At 34.6% G+C, this 22,045-nt stretch overlaps 1 protein-coding gene across 1 annotated transcript; it reads right to left on the reverse strand.

The window, feature by feature from the left end:
* Positions 1–16,451: 16,451 nt before the first annotated feature.
* On the reverse strand, positions 16,452–21,030 carry LOC136063521 (protein NRT1/ PTR FAMILY 2.8-like). The gene is given in 7 exon segments (XM_065764026.1): positions 16,452–17,093; positions 17,096–17,548; positions 17,551–17,958; positions 17,961–18,042; positions 18,598–18,814; positions 20,103–20,280; positions 20,949–21,030. Coding segments are annotated over 7 exon segments (1,968 nt in total). The 3' UTR covers positions 16,452–16,545.
* Positions 21,031–22,045: the final 1,015 nt, after the last annotated feature.

Below are 22,045 nucleotides of genomic sequence, written 5' to 3' on the forward strand. Positions count from 1 at the left end.
CTCGGTGTATGTCCGATTCAATTTATGATTTTAGTGTAAATTGTAATTAATTTTATAATTGATTTGGTGGATTTGGGATGTGGGTTTGTTTAATTTGGTGGATGTGGGTTTGTGCGCCGGTGGTGGGTTTGGTGGATGTGGGTTTGTGCCGATCTCCCTGGTTGTGTGTGTGTGTGTGTGTGTTTTTTTTTTTTTTGAGGTGGCGTTGGTGGATGTGGGTTTTTGCCAATGGCTGTCGGTGTTGTTGTGACAGTGGTTGTTGGTGGCCGTTGTTGTTGTTGTTGACGATGGGGATATAGATGAGGATGATAGGGAGTAATTAATATATTATTTTAATATGCAGTAAATATTATTTTAATGTATAAAATTGAAAAGTAGAACATCTGATAAATGGTATGTTGTAAAATGATGTGCTAAAATGATAAAGTAGGTTTTTGGTGTGTCAAAATGACATTTTTTTTAGAGAGCTGATGAGAATGCTCTTAATGATACAATTGGGTTTTATATACATTGTTTTATTTATTTATTTATTTTTTTATGGTCGATGATGGACGGCTGCTTTTAAGGGATTGATAGGACATTTCAATTTGTTTTCTATTAATTGAAGCATAGGTTTGATGTGATGCAATTCACTTGTGTTTTAATTAAGGCTAATTTGTTTTTGTTTTTTGTTTTTCAATCACAGTGTCTTGTTTCCATTGTTATTCTTTTGCTTTTAGTGATACTTGGTCATCCAGTGTTGGCAACCTCATATCCAATTTGGATTTTAATTTGGCAGTGCTACTTATTGGTCATAAGAAGTTGGATTTTTTTTTCTTTGTGTTAGGCAGTGATTAGTGGAGTTTTTTTGGCATTAAGTTCTCCTTTCCTCCTGCTTTCGTTAACCTCTCTTGCAATCATTTGAATTATGTGTTTCCATTATTGTTTGCTAGCTGATTCTTGTATTTTGTGTATTTCAAGTTGAATTTCACAAGTCTAAATTGATTCCAAAAAAAAAAAAAAAAAGATTCCAACATTGCTCATCATGTTGCTGCAAAGTTGGTTTTTCTAGTTCAATTTGGTTCTCTCGAGCACAAATATGTATACTTTCTTTCCCTCATTGTTGGTTAGCTTGGTAATTATGACTCGAGCTCCACGAACTCGAGTTATACGTAAAAAGATTGCATATAACTCGAGTTCATGGAGCTCGAGTTACAAAAACACCACTATAGGTCCTTAAAACGTCACTATAAGTCCTTAAAAATGTCACTATAGGGCTCCATATATATATATATATTTTTTTTAAACTTGATTTTGAGTAAGTCGAGTTTCAAAAGAAGGGTATTTCCCTAATTAGTTTGGGAAAGGGGGTAGAATGGTACTTATTTTGCCTGAAAAGGGCAGAGGCCAGTTTTGTCCCAACATTACTTGGCATGTTCATACCGTTCCCTTTTTTTACTACCTTTTACTTGCACTTATTACAACTTGTTAGGACTTGAAATCATCAATCTGGTCATTCTGAATTGCAACATTTTTGCTCTTTTGATTCAATATTCTAATCCTTAAAATTGAAGGATAATGTTTTTGCTAGTGTGATTTTATTTAGTTTGCTAACCTGCTATGCATTTCTTGGCATAGGCTTCTGAAAGAAGCAGATAAATTTAAATTTTCTTTTTTCATTTGAGTGGTGGAATTTAAGTTTTAGATCAAGGTTTTGAAATTCATAGGGCACTCATTATACTTGAATATATATTTTTTTTTCAAATCATTTCATCTTTAATTGAAAACAATAAATCACTGTTCTAATCCTTTTGTTGGAATGTAGCTAATCCCTGTAAAGTCAACCTCTGCTCTGTTATTGATTTCCTCCTCTACTTTTTTAATGAGAATTCTAACCACCAAGATGCTCCTTTCACCAATCTGTTGTTCACTAGTTATGGTTATAGGACCATTGTGGTCGGTTTGTCAATGATCATGGATTATGGTGGATTGTGTATGTCCTAATAGTTTGTAGTGCTAATCATATTTGTTAGGAAATATGTGAATCATGTTAGAAACATATGACATTTAGAATTGGCTAATCCTTTGACAAAACGCACTTTACTTGTAATTGGGTAGATCTAAGATTTGTTTAATACTTCAAGGAACAAGAGTTCAAGTCCAAGTGTTAAAGCCATGCAAATCTATCCAAGAAACAAGTGAAGAAGTGCTGGATTTTAAAGCTCGACAGATAGCATCTACCAAGTTTTAAAATGGATCTTTAGCCCGATGCTCGATAGTTGCTCGACAGATAACTTATCTATCGAAATTTATGAAAATTAGTTTTCTAAATCTGATTTCACACATATCCTTGTATACATGTTTATGATTTCTTTTCTCACAACCCTAAACATATATAAGGATTATTTTAAGGGCCGTCACAATAGATACAAGTGAGTGAAACTTGATGCAAAGATTTTTCACTAGCATATTGTGATTGGAGACATAGGCCATAATTCATCTTTCTCTTGAAGAAGCTGCTGTGTTTGTACACCGCAGGGTTTTGTAACCAAGAAGGTTCGTGATCTTCATTGTGTTGATGAACTGAAGAACTTTGTAGCCAACAACCTTCTCAAGTTGGTGGTTAGTCACGTACTTGGATCCATGCATCGATTGGTTAGTCTCGTACTGGGACCTATGCATTGAACATGAAAGATTGTCACTACAAAACAAGTTCAATTGTGTATTGGGATAAGGGTTCAACTGTAGGTTGGTATAAAGTACTGGGATTCTTTTACTTATAACCGTTTGTTGTGATAATAGTTGATTCTTGGGAATGATGACCTTAAATTCACCCAATGGGTTTTTTGCCTTGGAGGTTTTCCCCATTTATAAACAAATCACCATGTTAACTTTATTTTCTGCTGCATATTAACTTAGTGATTTGTTTGTGTTACCACGCGTATTGCATGTTAATTGAATTAATTAATTAATTTGGCTAATTAATTGGTTAATTTATCACAAAGGGTCAATACATTCTTAACCTATCAATATTTAATGTGTATAGAGCTTTACTATTGCTTCAAATATTGTATGGTCTCAAAATTAAAATTTTCACATCATATACTGTTGGCAAAATCAAGGCCAAGTTGGCCTCTCTATAGTTTGTATTGCCAATTTGGGAAGTTGTAACCAAGAAGACATAAAATAGAATAAGATGGAGCCCATAAGAACATGAACATGTGCCTTCTGAAGAACAATGGATGAATGTTGTCTTTTAAGAACAATTCCTCTATTATTGTTATATGCTTGGGAAAGTGACTCACACCTGGGATAGAATAGAATACCCTATTTTCTCGTCACTAGTAAGGTCTAAGGTGAAATGACATCCCGGACTTTTGTTGAAAGATATATTTTCAAGACCCTTTGGTTTAAAGATTAAAAGCATTTCTAATGAACTTCTCTCTTTTTATTTCTAATGAACATAACTGGTATGTATTTCTAATGAACTTTTCTTTGTAGTTCTAATTTTTTTTTAAGCAGATTTATGAGATCATGTGTGTTACAAGTTGTAGCCTTGACATTTAGTTGGAATTGTAAGACTTGTATTCTCCAAAATAACTAGAGTTGTAAAGAATGATGGTAGTAAAGACTTGGGAGAAATGCAACCAATGTACTCCATGTGATGGTTATACATTCAAATGGCCAAACTTTCCTAGCCTAAGCATCAACTTGGGTGAAATGCAAATCAATTGAGCAAGGACAACAATCCTTTATGTGATGGTTATACTTTCAAAAGTACAAAGAGTACTCAAAATTGTATCTTACTTGGCTAAGTTAATGAAAATAGATTCAAATCTGCTTATGAATGGAAGGATTTGCAATGTGAATCTTGTTTGTGATTATTTGTCCACAAACTACTGCTTATGAAAACAATGGAGAGAGAAGAGTTTGAGCTAATTGACAAGAAGAGAAAAGTGAGAGGTGAAGGCCATTACGTCAGGGAGAGAGGTGGGAGGTGAAGGCTCTGCATTTGAGCTACGCAAAAATGAAAGAGGGGGAGAGGCAGTTTTTTTTTTTTAAAATAAAACTTAAATAAATAATATTGGTGATGTGGAAATTTGTTGAGGTTCCAAAACTTATATTGCAAAATATGAGGAGTCAACCAATGACTTCTTTGTTTGTTGCATGTATATATTAAAAATGTTTTAAAAAAAAATTATTGAAAAAAAAAAAATGAGTGCAGTTTGTTCTTTTGCATTTTGTGTAAAAGACACATATTTTGGATTCTTTATCGTCTCTCTTGATATAGAACCTTGCAGTCATTAATAACTTTGAAACAATTTTTAATTTGAGATTTTAAATGTTGTGAAAAAACTCATGCATTTGGATTCTCTCTTTCTGTTGATATAGAACATTTTTGTTGTCAATAGTTGGCAAGACATTTTTTTAGTTGGCTATGATGACAAATTTTTAGTCATCATCTTGTCAATTGATTATCAATAGCTTTTTCATTACCTCATGTATTTATTAAAAAATGTTACTAAAATTAAAATGTATAAAGTTTAAGAAAAATAAAAATTGGAAAAAACATTTTATTGATCTTAAATCCAAATCCAAATCCAAATTTAGGTATCCAAACAATGGAATTTCAAATCCTTCATTGTATAAAAAGACCTAAATAAGGAATTTAAAATTCAACTAATTTCAAATCAAGGCTTTTTAAAGCCACTAATTTTAAAATCAATAGATTTCAAATCAAGCTATAGTAGTTTCTCTGAAGTTATCAAAATAAGAATTCTTCCTATTTGTGTTGTAATAGTTGTTAATTTTGTCTTCTGCATAGAAAATAATGCTAAGGCATCATGGTCATTTTAGAGAGAATTAGGGGTATTTTGATCATTTTAATATTTTGAGGGTATTTTGGCCATTTTCTCAGTTTCAGGAAGTTAATTCGTATATTCAAATATTTGTGGAAGAAACCAAGATAATTCCAGTTGATTTTTTTTTTTTTTTTTTTTTGGGTTTTAGATTTTAGATCTAAATTTTTTAATAATTTTTAAAAAATTTCATTATTAATAAGTAAAAAAGTGACTTCAGTGATGGGCCCAAATGTAAAATTATGGTTAGATGTGATATTGGTACTATCTACTGTGACAATTAAACTATCAATTGTAAGGAAAAAAATAGGGTACCATCGAATGTGACAAAAGTGTAGTCAGAAGTAATATTGGTATTGCCTAATGTAATAATGGAACTGTCAAATTTGAGAATAACAAATAGGGTACCACTGAATGTGACAAAATTAGAATCAGATGTGATGTTGGTACTACTTAATGTGACCATGGAACCATCAAATTTGAGAAAAAATAAGGGAACCACAATATGTGAAAAAAGAACTATCAACTTTGATATTGGAATTGCACAATGTGATAATGAAACCATCAAATTTGAGAAATAAATAAAGGAACCACTAAATGTAACAAAATAATTGTCAAATGTGATATTGGAACTATACAATGTGAGGATGAAACTGTCAAATGTGAGAAAAAAGTAAGAGAACCATCAAATGTGAGAAAAGAATTGTCGTATGTAATATTGGAACTACACAACGTGAGAATGAAACCGTTAAATATGAGATAAAAGTAAGGGAACCACCCAATATGACAAAAAACTGTCACATGTGACAAAAATAGAGTGGATGCGATGTTGGTACTGCTTAATATGACAATGGAATCATCAAATTTGAGAAAAAAAATAAAAATAAAGGCACCGCTATATATGACAAAAGAACTGTCAAATGTGATAATAGAACCGTAAAATGTGAAAAAAAAATCAGGGAACTACCAAATGTGAGAAAAGAATTGTCAAATGTGATGTTAGAACTACACAATGTGAGAATGAAATCATTAAATGTGAGAAAAAAAGTAAGGGAACCACCAAATGTGAGAAAAGAGCTGTCATATGTGATGTTGGAATTGCACAATGTGAGAATAGAACCATTAAATGTGAGAAAAAAGTAAGGGACCACCAAATGTGAGAAAAGAACTGTCACATGTGATGTTGAAACTATACAATGTGAAGATGAAACCGTCAAATGTGAGAAAAAAGTAAGGGAACCACCAAATGCGAGAAAAGAACTGTCACATGTGATGTTGGAACTACACAATATAAGGATGGAACCGTCAAATATGAGAAAAAAGTAAGGAAACATGTGATATTAGAACTGTACAATGTGAGGATAGAACCGTCAAATGTGAGAAAAAAGTAAGGGAACCACTAAATGTGAAAAAAGAACTGTCACATGTGATGTTGGAACTGCACAATGTGAAGATGGAACCGTCAAATGTGAAAAAAAAGTAAGGGAACCACCAAATGTGAAAAAAGAACTGTTACATGTGATGTTGGAACTGCACAATGTGAGGATGGAACCGTCAAATGTGAGAAAAAAATAAGGGAACCACCAAATGTGAGAAAAGAACTGTCACATGTGATGTTGGAACTGCACAATGTGAGGATGGAACCGTCAAATGTGAGAAAAAAGTAAGGGAACCACCAAATGTGAGAAAAGAACAATCACATGTGATGTTGGAACTACACAGTGTGAGGATGGAACCGTTAGATATGAGAAAAAAGTAAGGGAACCACCAAATGTGAGAAAAGAACCGTCACATGTAATGTTAGAATTGCACAATATGAGAATGGAACTGTCAAATGTGAGAAAAAAGTAACTTGCTATAACAAGTTACCTACTAGTGGATACCGTACCCTCCCATTTTTTTTGGGGGTACCATAGAATTACTCTCGAATATAATGTTAGCGCTATTGAACATAGATTAAACTTTTAGTTTAAAAGTAAGCTATGGACATATGTGTAAGTTATGCATACATTACATGTAACTACTAACTAGATTATATATATATATATATATAGGGGTAGAACCATAAATTTTTGTTTAGGAGAATCGAGACTAAACTATTATTTTCAATCATCATTCAAATCAAAGCACTATGAGAGCATTATATCCACTCAGCATCTTGACCTTAAAGTGGCAATGTAGCATTATGCTACAAGAGTAAAACATTTGGCATCAAATTTAGCTCCTTGGCATCAAATTTAGCTCCTCTTTTAAGAATTGAATGACTAAACATAGAAATATAACAAGAAAAGTGTATTCATCAACCAATAATCAATTGCCTTTATAAATTAAAAAGAAAAAAAAATGAAAATCATAAACCACAAGATAAATAAATAGAAATTGAACTGAAATATAAATATTAAAGACAAGAAATTTTTTGAAAATCTCTCAAGATTTTAAAACTATTTTCCCTTAACTTCAAGTAAGAAAACTCCTTATTAGGAAAAAGAAAGTAATTGAATAAGAACGTGACTATGAGACCACTAAATGGATGGAAGTCAATGAAGTGTGAGACTAGAAATATTACACCAAATTGAGAGTCTTAGAATTGAATGGTTCATGGCTGAAGTAAAGTACTGAGAAAAGGAAATTACTAGAAAATGAAAAAGAAGCTAGTAAAAAATAATATATAAAAACTGTTAGAAATATTGAATAATTGTATTATATTTCTCAGTGAAAGAATATACATGAGTGCCTTTATATAGAAGGCATATGAGTGCAGTACAAGTAAGAGTGTAGTACAAGAATGTGTGCTGTACAAGTAATCTAGTTGGGCCTAAAGCCCACAACACTATATATGTTAACAGCTCCCCTCAAACTCAAGGTGGATGTGAGACCAACTTGAGGTTGTGAACCAAAGTACGAAAGTGTCCCTTAAGATGTGACTTGGTGAAGATATCTGCAAATTGATCTTTAGATGAGACTGAGATCAGCTTGAGAGCACTATGGACAAGATGATAACGGATAAAATGGCAATCGATCTCGATGTGTTTACTCTGTTCATGGAAGACATTATTGTAAGCAATATGAATGGCACTCTGGTTGTCACAATAAAGAGGAGTAGCAGAGGATGTAGACACACCTAAGTCTTTGAGAAGCCATCGTAGCCAAAGGAGCTCAGATGTGGTATCAGCAAGGGCACGATATTCTGTTTCAGTATTAGAGTAAGCCACATGCTTTTGTTTCTTGCTTCGCTAAGAAATCAGAGAAGAACCAAGAAGAAAGCAATAACTAGTGGTGGACCTGCGATCAGTGGAATCTCCTGCCCAATCAACATCAGAAAATGCATGAAAAATAAGAGGAGACTGCGCAGAGTAGAAAAGACCACAGAAGAGAGTGTCGTTTAGGTATCGAAGAATGCGTAAAACAACAGCATAGTGAGTCGATCGTGGAGCAGATAGATATTAGCTCACCTAGTGAACAATATAGGAAATGTCCAGACGAGTGACAGTGAGATAAACTAGGCTATCAACCAAGTGTTTGTAAAGAAAGGGATTAGAAAATAGTCTTGCTATCAATGAGTGTCAATAGTCTTGCTATCAATGAGTGTCAATAGTCTTGCTATCAATGAGTCCAGCTCGAGACAAGAGTTCAGAGCCATACATGACTTGAGTAATATAAAGTTCATTTGTAGAATGAGTGATTTCAAGACCCAAGAAGTAGCTGAGATGTCCAAGATCTTTCATCTCAAACTGCTGACTGAGAAAGTCCTTGAGTTCTTGAATGCCACTAAGGTCATCACCAGTTATAATCATATCATCCACATATAGGAGAAGTAAAATAGTGCCTTTGTCAGTGCGACGAAGAAATATGGCAGAATCATAATGACTGGCCATGTAACCCAAACGAGAGATGGTAGAGCTAAATTTAGCAAACCAAGCTCGTGGAGCTTGTTTAAGGCCATAAAGTGCACGTCAAAGGTGACAAATCTTGTTTGAGTCAATAGAGAGACCAAGAGGAGGTTGCATATACACTTCTTCACTTAAATCCCCATTAAGGAATGCATTTTTGACATCCATCTGAAAAAGGTCCCATTTACTGGCAGCAGCAATAGCTAAGAGGGCACGAACAGATGAGATACGAGCAACTGGAGTAAAGGTCTCTTCATAATCAATCCCATACTCCTATGTAAAACCTTTTGTAACAAAACGAGCTTTGTAGCGCTCAATGGACCCATCAAAGTGAGTCTTAATCTTGTAGATCCACTTACAACCAACCACAGATTTCCCAGGGTGGAGTATCACCAAATCCCAAGTATGGTTTTTAAATAATGCATCAAGTTCCTCTTTCATTGCAATCTGCCATAAAGGGTCAGTGGAAGCCTCATAATAGGTGTGAGGCTTGTGTAGTGTAGCAAGGGTAGTGTAACAATAATAGTCAAGTAAAGGTGCAGGAATAGATCTTACTCAAGTTAAATGACGAGGTGGAATTTCTTGTGCAAGATCTTCAGGAGGAGTACGAGCAGGGAACCCAAGCTCAGGGTTAGGGTTGGGTAGCTCGTCTTCAACCTATTCATTAAAGGGTGAACTAAGAAAGGGATCAGTGATATCTGGTGGCTGGACAGAGAAGTCTATAAGAGAATCAGGAGCAACTATAGAAGGATCAGGAGTAACTACAGAAGGAATATGTGCCTCATCTGGAAAAAGATCTAAGACAGATGAGGAAGACAGGGAGGCACGGAAGTGAGAGAGCTCGACAAAGAGGCGATGTTCCCAAAAGACAACATTGCGAGAGATACGAAGACGATGAGAGACAAGATCATAATACCGATACCCCTTTTGAGTTTCGCCATAACTGAGAAAACAACAAAGCCTTGATCGAGGCTCAAGTTTGTTATGCTCATGTGGCTGAAGAAGAACGAAACAAGTAGAACCGAAGGAACGAAGCTAATGATAGTCTAGAGGTGACCCAAAAAGGCCCTCATATGGAGTTTGATTTTGGATAACAGGACTCGGAATGCAATTAATAGTATGAACAGCAGCTTCACCCCAAAAAGGAGCAAGAACTTTGGCAGAGAGAAGGAGAGCACGAACAGTGTCAAGAATATGACGAAGTTTTCGTTCAGTTCTACCATTTTGCTGAGAGGTACCCAGACAAGTTAGTTGATGAACTGTGCCACAGGAATGCAAAACAGCTTGGAAAGCATATTGAGTGTATTCAAGAGCATTATCAGATCGAAAAATTTTGATGCCCCTGGAAAACTGTGTTTCAACCATTTTTACAAAATTAAAATATACTTCCAATAATTCAAAACGATGTTTCATATTAAAAATCCAGCTATAGCGAGAGTAATCATCAACAAAGACAACAAAATATCGAGACCTACCAATACTAGAGACAGAAGACGGTCCCCAAACATCAGAATGAATAAGGTCAAAGATATCAGTGGATATTGATTCACTAGTATTGAAAGGCAAAGCTGGTTGTTTTCCTAACTGACATGAAACACAATCAAAATTTTATGTAGACACTGAACCTAACAAATCTCTAAAAGTCAATTGTTGTACCTGAGAGAAAGATGTGTGACCAAGACAGGCATGCCAAAGTGCAAGGGAAGGAATTGAAGAAACTGTAGTAGCTGCAACAATAAAAACAAGAGCAACAAGTGGAAGACGAAGGTTGTCCACGGGAAACATACGCCCAACTCTAGGACTAGTCCCAAGCTCTTGTCCCGTCCTTAGATCCTGCACAATACACCTAGAATAATAAAAAATAATGCGATAACCCAACTCAGCTAATTGTCCCATAGAAAATAAATTGTAAGAAAGGTCAGGAAAATTAAAGACCCCAGGAACCGAGAGGTTGGAGGTCGAAACAGAACCTATATTATGGCCAGACATAATGGAACCATTTGCTGTGTGAATATTAAAAGGGTGTGGTGCAGGTTTGAGTTCAGAAAATAAGGACGAGTAAAGTGTCATGTGATTGCAACAAGCGGAATCTATAAGCCAAGAGGAAGGAGACATACCAGATAAAGCTGAGAGAGAATAGGAATAAGATGCATTACCAACCATACGAATAACATTGGCGATGATATTTTTAAGGTCATCTATGAAGACTTAGATTGTGCAGAGATGGAAGCCATTGGCTGGACATTCTCAGTGTTAGCAACAGTAGAAACAAAAATTGAAATAGCTGATTTGTTGCATTGATAAAAAGTCTCAATATTATGGCCAAAACATTTGCAAAAATAGCAAAAACGTTTGTTGGATTGTTAGCGATGATTATTGCAAAAGGAAGAAGATTTGTCCTTATTCTTCATTTAGAAGCAAAATATGCAAAAACGGACTGCAAAAATGAAATCTACGAGAAAAACTTGGTAGGGAGCACCTGAACTGCAAAAAGTCAACCCCTAGGAGAGAAGTCAACGGTCAAAGTCAACCGTTAGTCAAAGTCAACAGTCAAAGTCAACAGAGGCTGATGTAAGCAAGATGTTGTAAGCGCTGACTGGGTGATGATTGGACAATGACGTCAGCAGGCAAGCAACTAGGGCTGACGTGGTAGATGACGTTAGCAAGTGATGTCAGTGGGTAACAGGGCAGCGCGTGTAGTGCGTGTGGCATGTAGTTGATGTTGCAGAGAAATTAAGGCGGCGTGTGAGACTTCCGATGTGGCTGATTCTTTTCCGACTATGTAGGTCGGAGAACGAAGATTCCGACAACGGTGACGGCGACAGATCGGAGCAATACTAATGGCGAGTGAGGCGTGTGGAAGATTTCGCTGAAAACTTTACCAGCACGTGGCGGGGCGTGGATGGTCAGATGAGGAATTTTTCAGCGTCTTTGTGTAGAGGGATTAAAAATCTACACGGTGATATGTCTTATGTCCTAATCGGAGGTCAGAGGTCAAAGGTGACAGATCTGATGATGGCAATGGTTTTGGCGGTGGAGGAGTAGCTTCTAGTGGTGGAGATTCAACCCTAAAGACCTTTAATGGCGGCAGGGCAATCAAGAGAGGAAACTGAAAGGGTTTACTAACTATAAAAGTTGAGGCAGCGGAAAATACCAACAAAACAAGACTGCAAGACATAAGAAAATTAGAGCAGTAGCTCTGATACCATGTTAGAAATACTGAATAACTATATCATATTTCTTAGTGAAAGAATATATACGAGTGCCTTTATATAGGAGGCATATGAGTGCAATACAAATAAAAATATAGTACAAGAATGTGTACTATACAAGTAATCTAGTTGGGCCTAAAGCCCACAACACTATACATGTTAACAAAAACATAAAGGAAGAAGTTAATTTGTTAGTGGCTACGTGTTTGGAAAAGCAATATGAGGTTTGAAAGGGACATGGACGGTGGGGCCATGTCATGGGGGGGCCAATCAATTTCCTTGAGGGGGTCAGCTCATAAAAAAAAAATAAATAAATAAATAAAAGTCTTTGACTCACATTTTTACCTAGATTTTACCTATAATAAATTGTTTTGTAAAGTTTCCCTACTTTTTAATTGACCTATAAAATTGTATAGTCAACCATGGAAGCATGCAGCTTTGTTTCTAATTATAATTATGCCTGCATTCATGGAATTAGCGTTATCTAGACTAAACTTCAAGTTTCGTCCAAGCTGGACCACGAACTTACGCTATTTATTGCATCATTATCACTTAACTATTGCATGATGGGGACATTTTTTTTTTTAAGGAATTAGAATTTTAAAAATCATGTGGGCATTTGAAATATGTGTACATAATTTCTCAAAAAAAAATATGTGTACATAAAAATGACAAATGTTGAAATATATCTAGAAAGCGGCGCAGCATTATAACATATTAAAATATAATTGATCGTATTGCTAGACTGCCAAATGAGTGAGGACATTACATTATACATAGTTATAGAGGTTAGAACACCCCTAGTTTTAACTTCTTGGAAAATATTAGATACTATACATAAAAAGGAAAAGTACATAGGACTCCTCTATCTAACAAAAATAATCAAATAAAGATCAAATTACACCTTATTATATGTTTTCTATATTCCTAACATTGTATACCTAATTTTTGTCAATTGGACGTAATAACCAATTGATATATAAACTCATGTTTTTCTAAAATTTGGAAATTCACAAATACTATAGATTTTTACATTTAATTGATGGGATCTATTTGTTTGTTTAGACCCCTTAAAAACAAATTGTTTAATCTAATAAATTAGTCAGTTATTTAGGTTAATTATCAGATGTAGGTTAAATAGTAATAAATCGTATCATGCACAACAAAAAAGTGAATAACACAACAATATAATTACTTAGGAGAACCAATAAAACCAACAGTTTCAAGGTAAAAACCTAAGGAGTATTTAACCTAACTATCTTCAAGATAAATAAATCCACTATGGTAGAATGAAAGTTTACAATAGATTTAAACCCTAAATCTAAAGGTACCTTAAGTAGAACTTACTAACAGTACCACATGCAGCTCCGACTCCACGAACTCTTCTATCTCGGATTTGCTGAATACAAACTCCCATGCTTGTGATATTGAGATCCCACTTTAAGGTTTAGCAACACAAACACTCTAGTTTGTGACTCCAAGACCACCCTTGAAGGTTTAAATCACTAGCTGTGTATGATCTTGTTGCAACAACTTCAAATCTACCGATTCTAATGGTATGAGAATGATTTCTAGTAATGACTTTGAAATGAGAAGACACAGAACCTTTTAGATTTTACAAGAGCATTTCCAAAGTCTTCACAAAACGTGCCTTAGGGTTTCCTTTAAATATGATGTGAAATAGATCTGAAACCCTAATCACTTAATAGGCTTATGGACTATTGGGCCGAAATTAAAATTTGCAGAATTCGCATCTCAATCGATCAAACTATAGTCTTGATATCGGTTGAACCAAGCATGTTTCGAATTCTTCTTTCCACAGCAACCTTTTCCTTTTATTCTAGACAAGTTTGTGCTCACGGTTAAAGCTTATGTTGTCATTTTTTCAAAATTTGGTCCACGTTGTTCTCAACAAATATGGAAACTAATTGGCACTTTGGAATGCAATTGGGAAGTTGGGAGATTCAACCTATGGGTTAATTGGAAAGTTGAATGGCTTAATCGGCATTGTAAAACTTTGGATCCGGAGTCTATGCATAAAACAAGGCTTTACTTAAAACAATCAAGGACCTCGTCTCTCAATTAGATGAGTGTGACTCAAAACATGAGACTCACCTCTTGAAAAGATAAGTTCCAAGAGAAGCTATTTTCCTGAATAAGTTTTAAATGATGCTATTTTGCCAAATATTTTAAAATATATATATTAAGAAAAAAACAGCTCAAATGTGATGCTTGAGAACTTGAATGTCCAAAAATGTAAATGTAGATTTATCCGTATGTGAAATTCACATGTTTGGTTTATTTTTTAGAAAATCTATAGGAACCCACCCTTTTTTTATGATGATTGCATGGAACCCACCCTTTAAAAAAAAAAAATCAATTATTATCATAAAATTTTGGATGGTTTTATAAGAGCATTGACGGTGGAAAACCTCACAATTGCTAAAATACCCATTGACCATCTAAAAAAGAGCTTCATCTGGAGTTGTATAATTAAATTTTTTACAATCTATAAACAGTAAGTCTTTATATTTAGAACTTACTGTTCATGAGTTTGTAAACTAAAATACTATATTTTATATTTTATTTTATTTTTATCTCTCTCTCTCTCTCTCTCTCTCTCTATTTATATTATAATTTAATGTATTAGTTTATATTATTTTAATGAGTTGAATGTAAAAACAAAAACTGAAATATTGAATAAATTGTAAAATAAGATGGTAAAATAAATAAAATGATGTTTGAAAATGTAAAATAAATTATTTTCGTATCCCTGATGTTAGTGCTCCAATAGGATTATTTTATTTATTTATAAAGTGGGTGGAGTCTTTTTGTAATAGGAGCCTTAGGCCTAAGCTTAGAGCCGACCCTAGCTAGTTGGTCCAACTAATATTGATCAACTGGATATGCTTTCCTCAACCACCCGCCACCCCACCCCCAAAAAAGATAATTATATATTCTTCTAATGTGGCATTTGGTACGAGGTAATGTTTTAGGATTCTTAAGAATGTTTAAAGATTCTTATATTTGGTTGCAAATCACACCAGAGAATCAGATGCCAAGAATATCTGAATTCTCCGTCAACTCCCTTTTTGTAAGAATGTGGATTCTCTCTAAAACAGGAGGGTATCTAGATTCTCAAGCTTAAAGGAATTGTATTTTTTTTTTTTTATAAATTAACAATTTTAACTATTTTTCCTTATTGTTTAAGCAATGAAGATAAAACATAAAACAAATCATCAATAACTTATAGACCTATACATTGGCAAATTGTTTTGTTATGAATTAAGCTCTTTTTAAAATTATTGTTAAGAATTAATTTTTCCCCTTTTTATATCTCCTATTTGGGATTGGTTAGATGCTAAAGTAAAATAAATTATTTATTTTTATTACAAGATTTTCCATAAAGAATAAGAATTTAAATAATCATTTTTGAATTGTACTTGTCATTTTGAAATGTTAGACTATAGTTTTAATAAATTTGTCATAAATTATAGTTTACATTTTGTTTGTAAATATTTATTTGGAGGAAGATTAAAAAAAAAAAAAAAAAAAACTAAGGATAGTATGGGAAAAATAAATAATTCATTTAAGATTTTTAGGAATAAACCAAACATTATAATTTTACATTCCTAAGAATCTTATTAGATTCTCAGTTAAACCAAACATAGAAATAATTACATTCCTAAGCAGCCAGATTGCAAGACATCACATTTATATGGCATTTGGTACATGGTAATGTTTTAGGATTTCTACAAATGTTTAAAGATTCTTATGTTTGGTTGCAAATCACGCTAGGGAATCAGATATCAAGGGAATCTAGATTCCTCCTTTAAACCTCTTTCAGTAGAAATGTGGATTTTCTTTAAAATAGGTGGGTATCCAGATTAAAAGAAATTGTATTTTTTATAAATTGACAATTTTAACCATTTTTCCTTATCATTTAAGCAATTAAGATAAAATATTAAACCAAACATTCAAATATAGAATGAGAAAAATAAATAATTCATTTAAGATTCTTAGGAATAAACTAAACATTATCATCTCACATTTTTAGGAATCTTAAGAGATTTCCAATAAAGCCAAACATAGGAATAACTATATTCCTAGACATCCAGATTGTAAGGAATCACGTTCCTAGAAATCTGGATGTCAAGAGTAATGTAGATTTCCTTTATCAAATGCCACATTATAGTAATCTAGATATTAAGAGTAATGTGGATTCTCCCGTACCAAACACCACTTAAAAGTTTTTTCCTTTCCCTGTGAAGGTTTATTAATTGAGCGAAAACTATCAAATCATTCCCAATATTACGGACAAAAAAAAAAACTAATTGACTTTTTTAATAGGTAATATACTTTCTTCCCTGATCTAGAAAACCCAAACCAAATTAAAATATAAAAAAGTAGTAGAAGCTCAATATATGACATTAGACATTTTCTAAACTGCTTTATACAATAGGCAAGGAGTATAATATGTAGAACACAAAGAATTTGAGAAGAGAGCAAAGAAAATGTTTAATTCCAACTAAAAAACACGACTGTAAAATGTTGTTCAGCAAGTGAATAAAAGTCTACATGGGAATTGTGGAGTTATGTTTCGGGTTAGTGATTGTTATGCATCTCTAAGCCCTTTTCTTCTTCATTTGGTTCACATTCAGACAGAGTTCTTGGGTGGCAGGCTATCGAGTTTTCTAATTGTCTCTTCTCACAACCAGCACTGCTGCTTAAGACAAAATGGCTAGCAAAGAAATTGAAGTAAACAAAATTCAGAACTTCCAGGGCAGCAACGATGTAATAGTAGTAATCAAGCCTATTCTTGTTGAGGTCTTGACCACCCAACCATGACAATTGGTCTGTTTTTGTGGTTGCTTTATGGATGATATTGACAATAAGAGCGCCTATATAGCTCGCAATGGATAAGCTAAGAAAGAAGACAGCTCCAGCAGTAGTTCTCATGCTCTCTGGCATTTGCTTGGTAAGGAACTCCATTATAGCAACTGCAGCGAAAGCTTCTGTCATACCTGATAAAACATACTGTGGCAATAGCAATGCAAAACTTGTGGGTGAAGTGAATGAACCATGTTTCAAAGCTGAGTCACGGCGCTTCTTTTCAACAATCCCAGCGACCAACATGCACAGAATCGACACAAAATGCCAGTGCTTATTCTTTGTTGCATGGTCAATCTCGTATCCCTTCTTGTTATTTTCCTTGCTTGAGGGATGTAAACTTGTTCATAAATGAAAATCCATATAGAAAGTGCAATCATGGATGTGATGTTCATCCAACCTGGAGGGATCATGAAATGGGATCCAATGGCTCTGTCCATTTGCATTGCTTGAAGTATCCCAAATGTGCTCTGTTGGTCCATGGCTATAAAACAACCTATTCCTGATACCCATACTGGCAGAACTGCTACTAAGCATTTCAATTGTTCCACTTGTTGCAAGCTACAAAGCCTCCAACCATTCTTGGCAATGCCTTGATTGTCAAGTTCAGTTGGGTCAGCAACCATAGCAGCCTTGTCAAGGAACATGAACCTATCAGTATGAGTAAGCATTGTTAATGTTGGTGACTCCGAACCTGTTATAGATGGATCATAAAGGAGTGCTGAGAGGCTGGTCCAACCGTTAAATGATGTTTCCTACAGGCAGCTGTGATCACCTTGGCTATGTCTGTGAAGATGCTACCTCGAGGGTTCTTGTAAAAATAAGAGTGGCAGCCAAGCAAGAAAATAGTGATGGAAACAGCAAGGCAGGCAGTAGGAATAGCAAAGCCTAAAACCCAACTGAAATTAGTCTGAATGTAGACAACAGCAGTGAGTGCCACAACTAGAGCAATGGTGAAGGAGAAATACCACCAGTTGAAGAAGCTTTCTAATTGTGATCTTCCCTTCTTTGTGTTGATGTCAAATTGATCAGCTCCAAAGGCTATGTTGCAAGGCCTAATGCCGCCTGCACCTAACGAAAGAAACGCAAGAGCTATGAAGAGAAAGGCCAGCTGCCAGCTTTGGGGATGTGGCAGTGGGATTGATGTCGACCATCGCAGGTTGGGGGTCTTAACTGATTTATAGCTGCAGTCAGGGTCATAGTCCCCATACCCTATAAAATGCAATCATATATAGTCCAAATCTTGGCGTTAATAGTTGGATTTCCATGATTATAAGTAGGCGTCTTAGAACCTTATAAAATGCATGCATTTCACAATTAATATTAAGTTTCTAATTGTTAACGTTAAGAGATGATTTCACCACCTATCCAAGTTCACTAGGATAAAGATTTTTTTGGTTGGCATCAAAGATCAGTTCATATTAGGTTACAAAAGAGATAATAAGAAAGAGAAAACATATGTGTACTAGATTACTCTTTATCATTATACTAAAACATTAAATATTGATTTTAGCAAAGACAATTTTTCAAAAAAATAGTTTATTAATTGAACTAATTGAACTTATATAATGTATGGCATTTGAGAAAGTATATGCAGAAAACAAAATGAATATTTTAGTTGCAAATTCTGTTTGGCATTGATACGCATGTATATAAACTAAGATTTTGTATAGTGTCCCCATTGCATTTTACACCCTTCATCATCCTAGTAAATGAAACTGTGTGATTTTATACCCGTTCCTATTAGAAAAGACGAGGTCACTTTACCAGAAGAGACGCTATGGAGCCAAAGAGGAGGGTACGGAACCTGCCTAGATAAGCATCAGCAACAAAAGCACCTGCTAGTGATGTAATGTTGGAGGAACCACTCCATATGTTAACCACATTAACCACAAATATACCGCTCAAGTTGTATTTTGTTGTCAAGTACACTGTTATATTGGATATCAAGCTCATCGATGCCAGCTTCTCAAACGATTCATTTCTAAAAAAACATTAAAACATAATCAAAACACACNAGAAACGAAAGACTTTTTTTCAAGGGGGGGGTTCAAAAAGTGGTTTGATATTTTTTTTTTTTTGGATTGAAAGATACTTGCATGTGTGAATTGATAATTTATCTATTATTTAAGTGAGAGAGTGTCATATGGTGTAGTAGGATTTTGGTACTATTTCAGTCTTGATCAAGATTTTGTTTTGACTGTGATGGGATTTAGGCTAATTTTTTATTGTTATATGTTTTTAATTTGCTTGTGGTTGTGAGTGCAAGAAAGATTTTTGGTTGAGTGTGGTTGGAATCTATATTGTTGATGGTTGTGTTGGCGTTATCCATGGATGTAAGCATGAAGTTAACCAAATCGTATTAAACATGGTATCTTATATAAATATTTTAATATCTTGTTGGTGTGGAGTGTGGACTACTAAACATTGTATTTTGTTTTTTCTTTTCCTTTTTTTTTTTTTAATTATCTTGTATAGATATTTTAATACCTTGTTGGCGTGGAGAGTGGATGGCTTTCACTAATCCTAAATTCCAACTATTTCAACTTAGTTATTATGTCTAGCATATAGCTTTTGTGGATGCTAAATACATATCTTTCCTATTTTTCTACTTAAAAGTCTAAGATAAAACAACAACAACTACAATCACAACAATTGCCTGAGTATCATAATATCATTGAGGTTTGGCAAGGTACACTTGCCTCGCAGCTACCATAGAAAGACGCATCAAAATGAATTGTGAACAAAGGATCAGGGGTACGACTCTATTCTGATCTATAGTTTGTCAAGTCATGATCAAGACGAAGAGAAGGGAATAGAAGAGTGTTCTGATCTATAGTTTGCCAAGTCATGATCAAGACGAAGAGAAGGGAATAGAAGAGTCCAGCAACCCTTGATGAAAACCAACAAGTTTCATTATAATATTCAAAGGGATAATATAAACAATCTCCTCTTCCCATTGTCCCCCTCACACCCTTTTATACGAAAGCCCCCCTACTGTAGACTTGGAGAACAGGACTAATGATAATGATAAAGATAAACATGGAGATGAAATCAATCTAAATATCCTAATTCAAATTCAAAATAACTAAAGACTTCTAAGTCAACTAAAATACTAATGAGGGAAATAAATAAAAGGAATCAATTAAGGAAGTGATTTCTTGCTTTCCAACTTCTGTGTTCTGACTTCTTCTAAAGATAGACATCATTCTTGCAATTACCGCCGATCTGGGGCCACCATAGACTTCAATGAGAATTACTATAGAACGTACTGAAATATCAACAATAATGCTCTTCTATTGAACTCGTGCTTGATTGGTAAATCATCTTTAATCAAGGAACGTAATCTTTTGGATATTCTAGATTCCAAATACTTCTCTCTAATTATTGATGCTTGATTCTTGCTGATTTCCAAACCTTTAGGATCACTGCTGTTTTCATCAGATGTCCCTACGTAATACCATCATGTGGCCAATTAGTAAAATCGCATTCCTTTCGATCCATATAGTTCCAAGTGAATTCTTTAAGATATTGATGCAAACAAGACTTCTGTGAGAGCACACTTTTTAGAGTAATAATTAATGCACGTGAGTTCCAGTTAGCTCAACCGCTAAAGTCCCTGATGGTTGAAAAAGAGATTTGAGATTTAATCCCCGCTTACACCAAAAACCGATTGATATCTTGATTTGATGATAAAAAGTGAAAGTTCACTTGGTGTATAAAACACTAGTGAATGTTTAGACTCCCAATTTTAAATTAACAAACATAAGCTTATACTCAAACAATAAATGTGCAGAATGATATATACAAGCAATGCACAAATAAACAAACTACTCTAAACCGTAATTAATCACAACACAGCAGCAATTAAAATATAAGAGTAAGGGTTAGAGAGATGCAAACATAAAGATAACACTGGCACATGTTATCAAAGAGGAAACCGAAAAACTTGGCAAAAAACTTCTCCGCTGCCCGCCAAACAGTAAAATGATCCACTAGAGAATAAAGTTAAAATACACAAATAGCAATAGACCCTCCAAGCCTAATCTACCTAATGCACCTAAGCCCTCCAAGCTTCTTACTCCAACAAGGTTAAGTCTAACCCTATCTTTCCTAACTTTCTGGATCCCGCAATAAACCCATTGCATCAACCAAATGAATTGATCCTCTCTGAACTGCTTCCCAAGTACCAAATAACATTCTCACTGATATGAGTATGGTGAGATGAGGATTTGGCTAATAAACCTCTCAACGATATGTCAATGGAAAGAGTGAGAGTAAAGGAATTTGAAAATCAAAGATATAAGATTATGGATGAGTCAATCTTGTTGTTCTCTAGAGTTTCTCTTTTAAAATTCTCTCTGTGAACTCTCTACATTTCGTGGGTATAAAGGTATTTATAGTAGGGTACGTGAGGAATGTAAAAAGTCATTTTTCTACAAAACAAAGTGTTCTGGCTACTAACTCGCAACTGGGATGAGTCGGAAGATTCAATTGCAAAATAACTGACTGGCTAGACTATCATTTTTTGTCCTGTAGTGCTCCAGCTATTGTGACCCTCCATCTTCCTGCATGCTTCACACGTGTGGCTTTTTGGCGAGTCATAAGTCGCGAGTGTGATTCACCAATTTGATTGATTGTGTGATATGTGTGTGGGTGTGTGATGAGTCCCACATCGGGTATTTACTGGGTAAATCTAGGTTTTATTAACAATTACAAGGATTCTCAATAGTGACTGGTCCTTTTAAGGTATAACGTAGATGTGACTAGCATTTTTTCTTAAGTCGTTACATATGGTATCAGAGCCAGTCCGGTAATCACGTGTGGGCTCAGAGACACTACTCACAAAGTGGACCCTAACGAGAATGTTAAAGATTTAAGTAGGGGAGATTATGATACCCCAATTTGATTGATTGTGTGATGTATATAGGTGTATAATGAGTCCCACATAGGGCATTTACTAGGTAGATCTGAGCTTTATTAACAACTACAAGGAACTTCAACTGTGACTAGTCGTTTTGAAATACAGTGCAGATGTGACTAGCGCTTTTCCTTGGGTCGTTACAGTGAGTCACTCGCGAGTTCCAGTCGCGAGAAGCTCTTTGAATGCATATACACTTGAATTCTTCACACTCTCTCACACACAACTCTTATAATTCTCAACTAAATACAGAGTATCTAATTGCTAAATTACAAGCAAATTTAGCATGGAATA

The sequence above is a fragment of the Quercus suber genome, unplaced genomic scaffold, assembly GCF_002906115.3.
Source record: "Quercus suber isolate HL8 unplaced genomic scaffold, Cork oak 2.0 scaffold_538, whole genome shotgun sequence".
Classification (NCBI taxonomy): Eukaryota; Viridiplantae; Streptophyta; class Magnoliopsida; order Fagales; family Fagaceae; genus Quercus; species Quercus suber.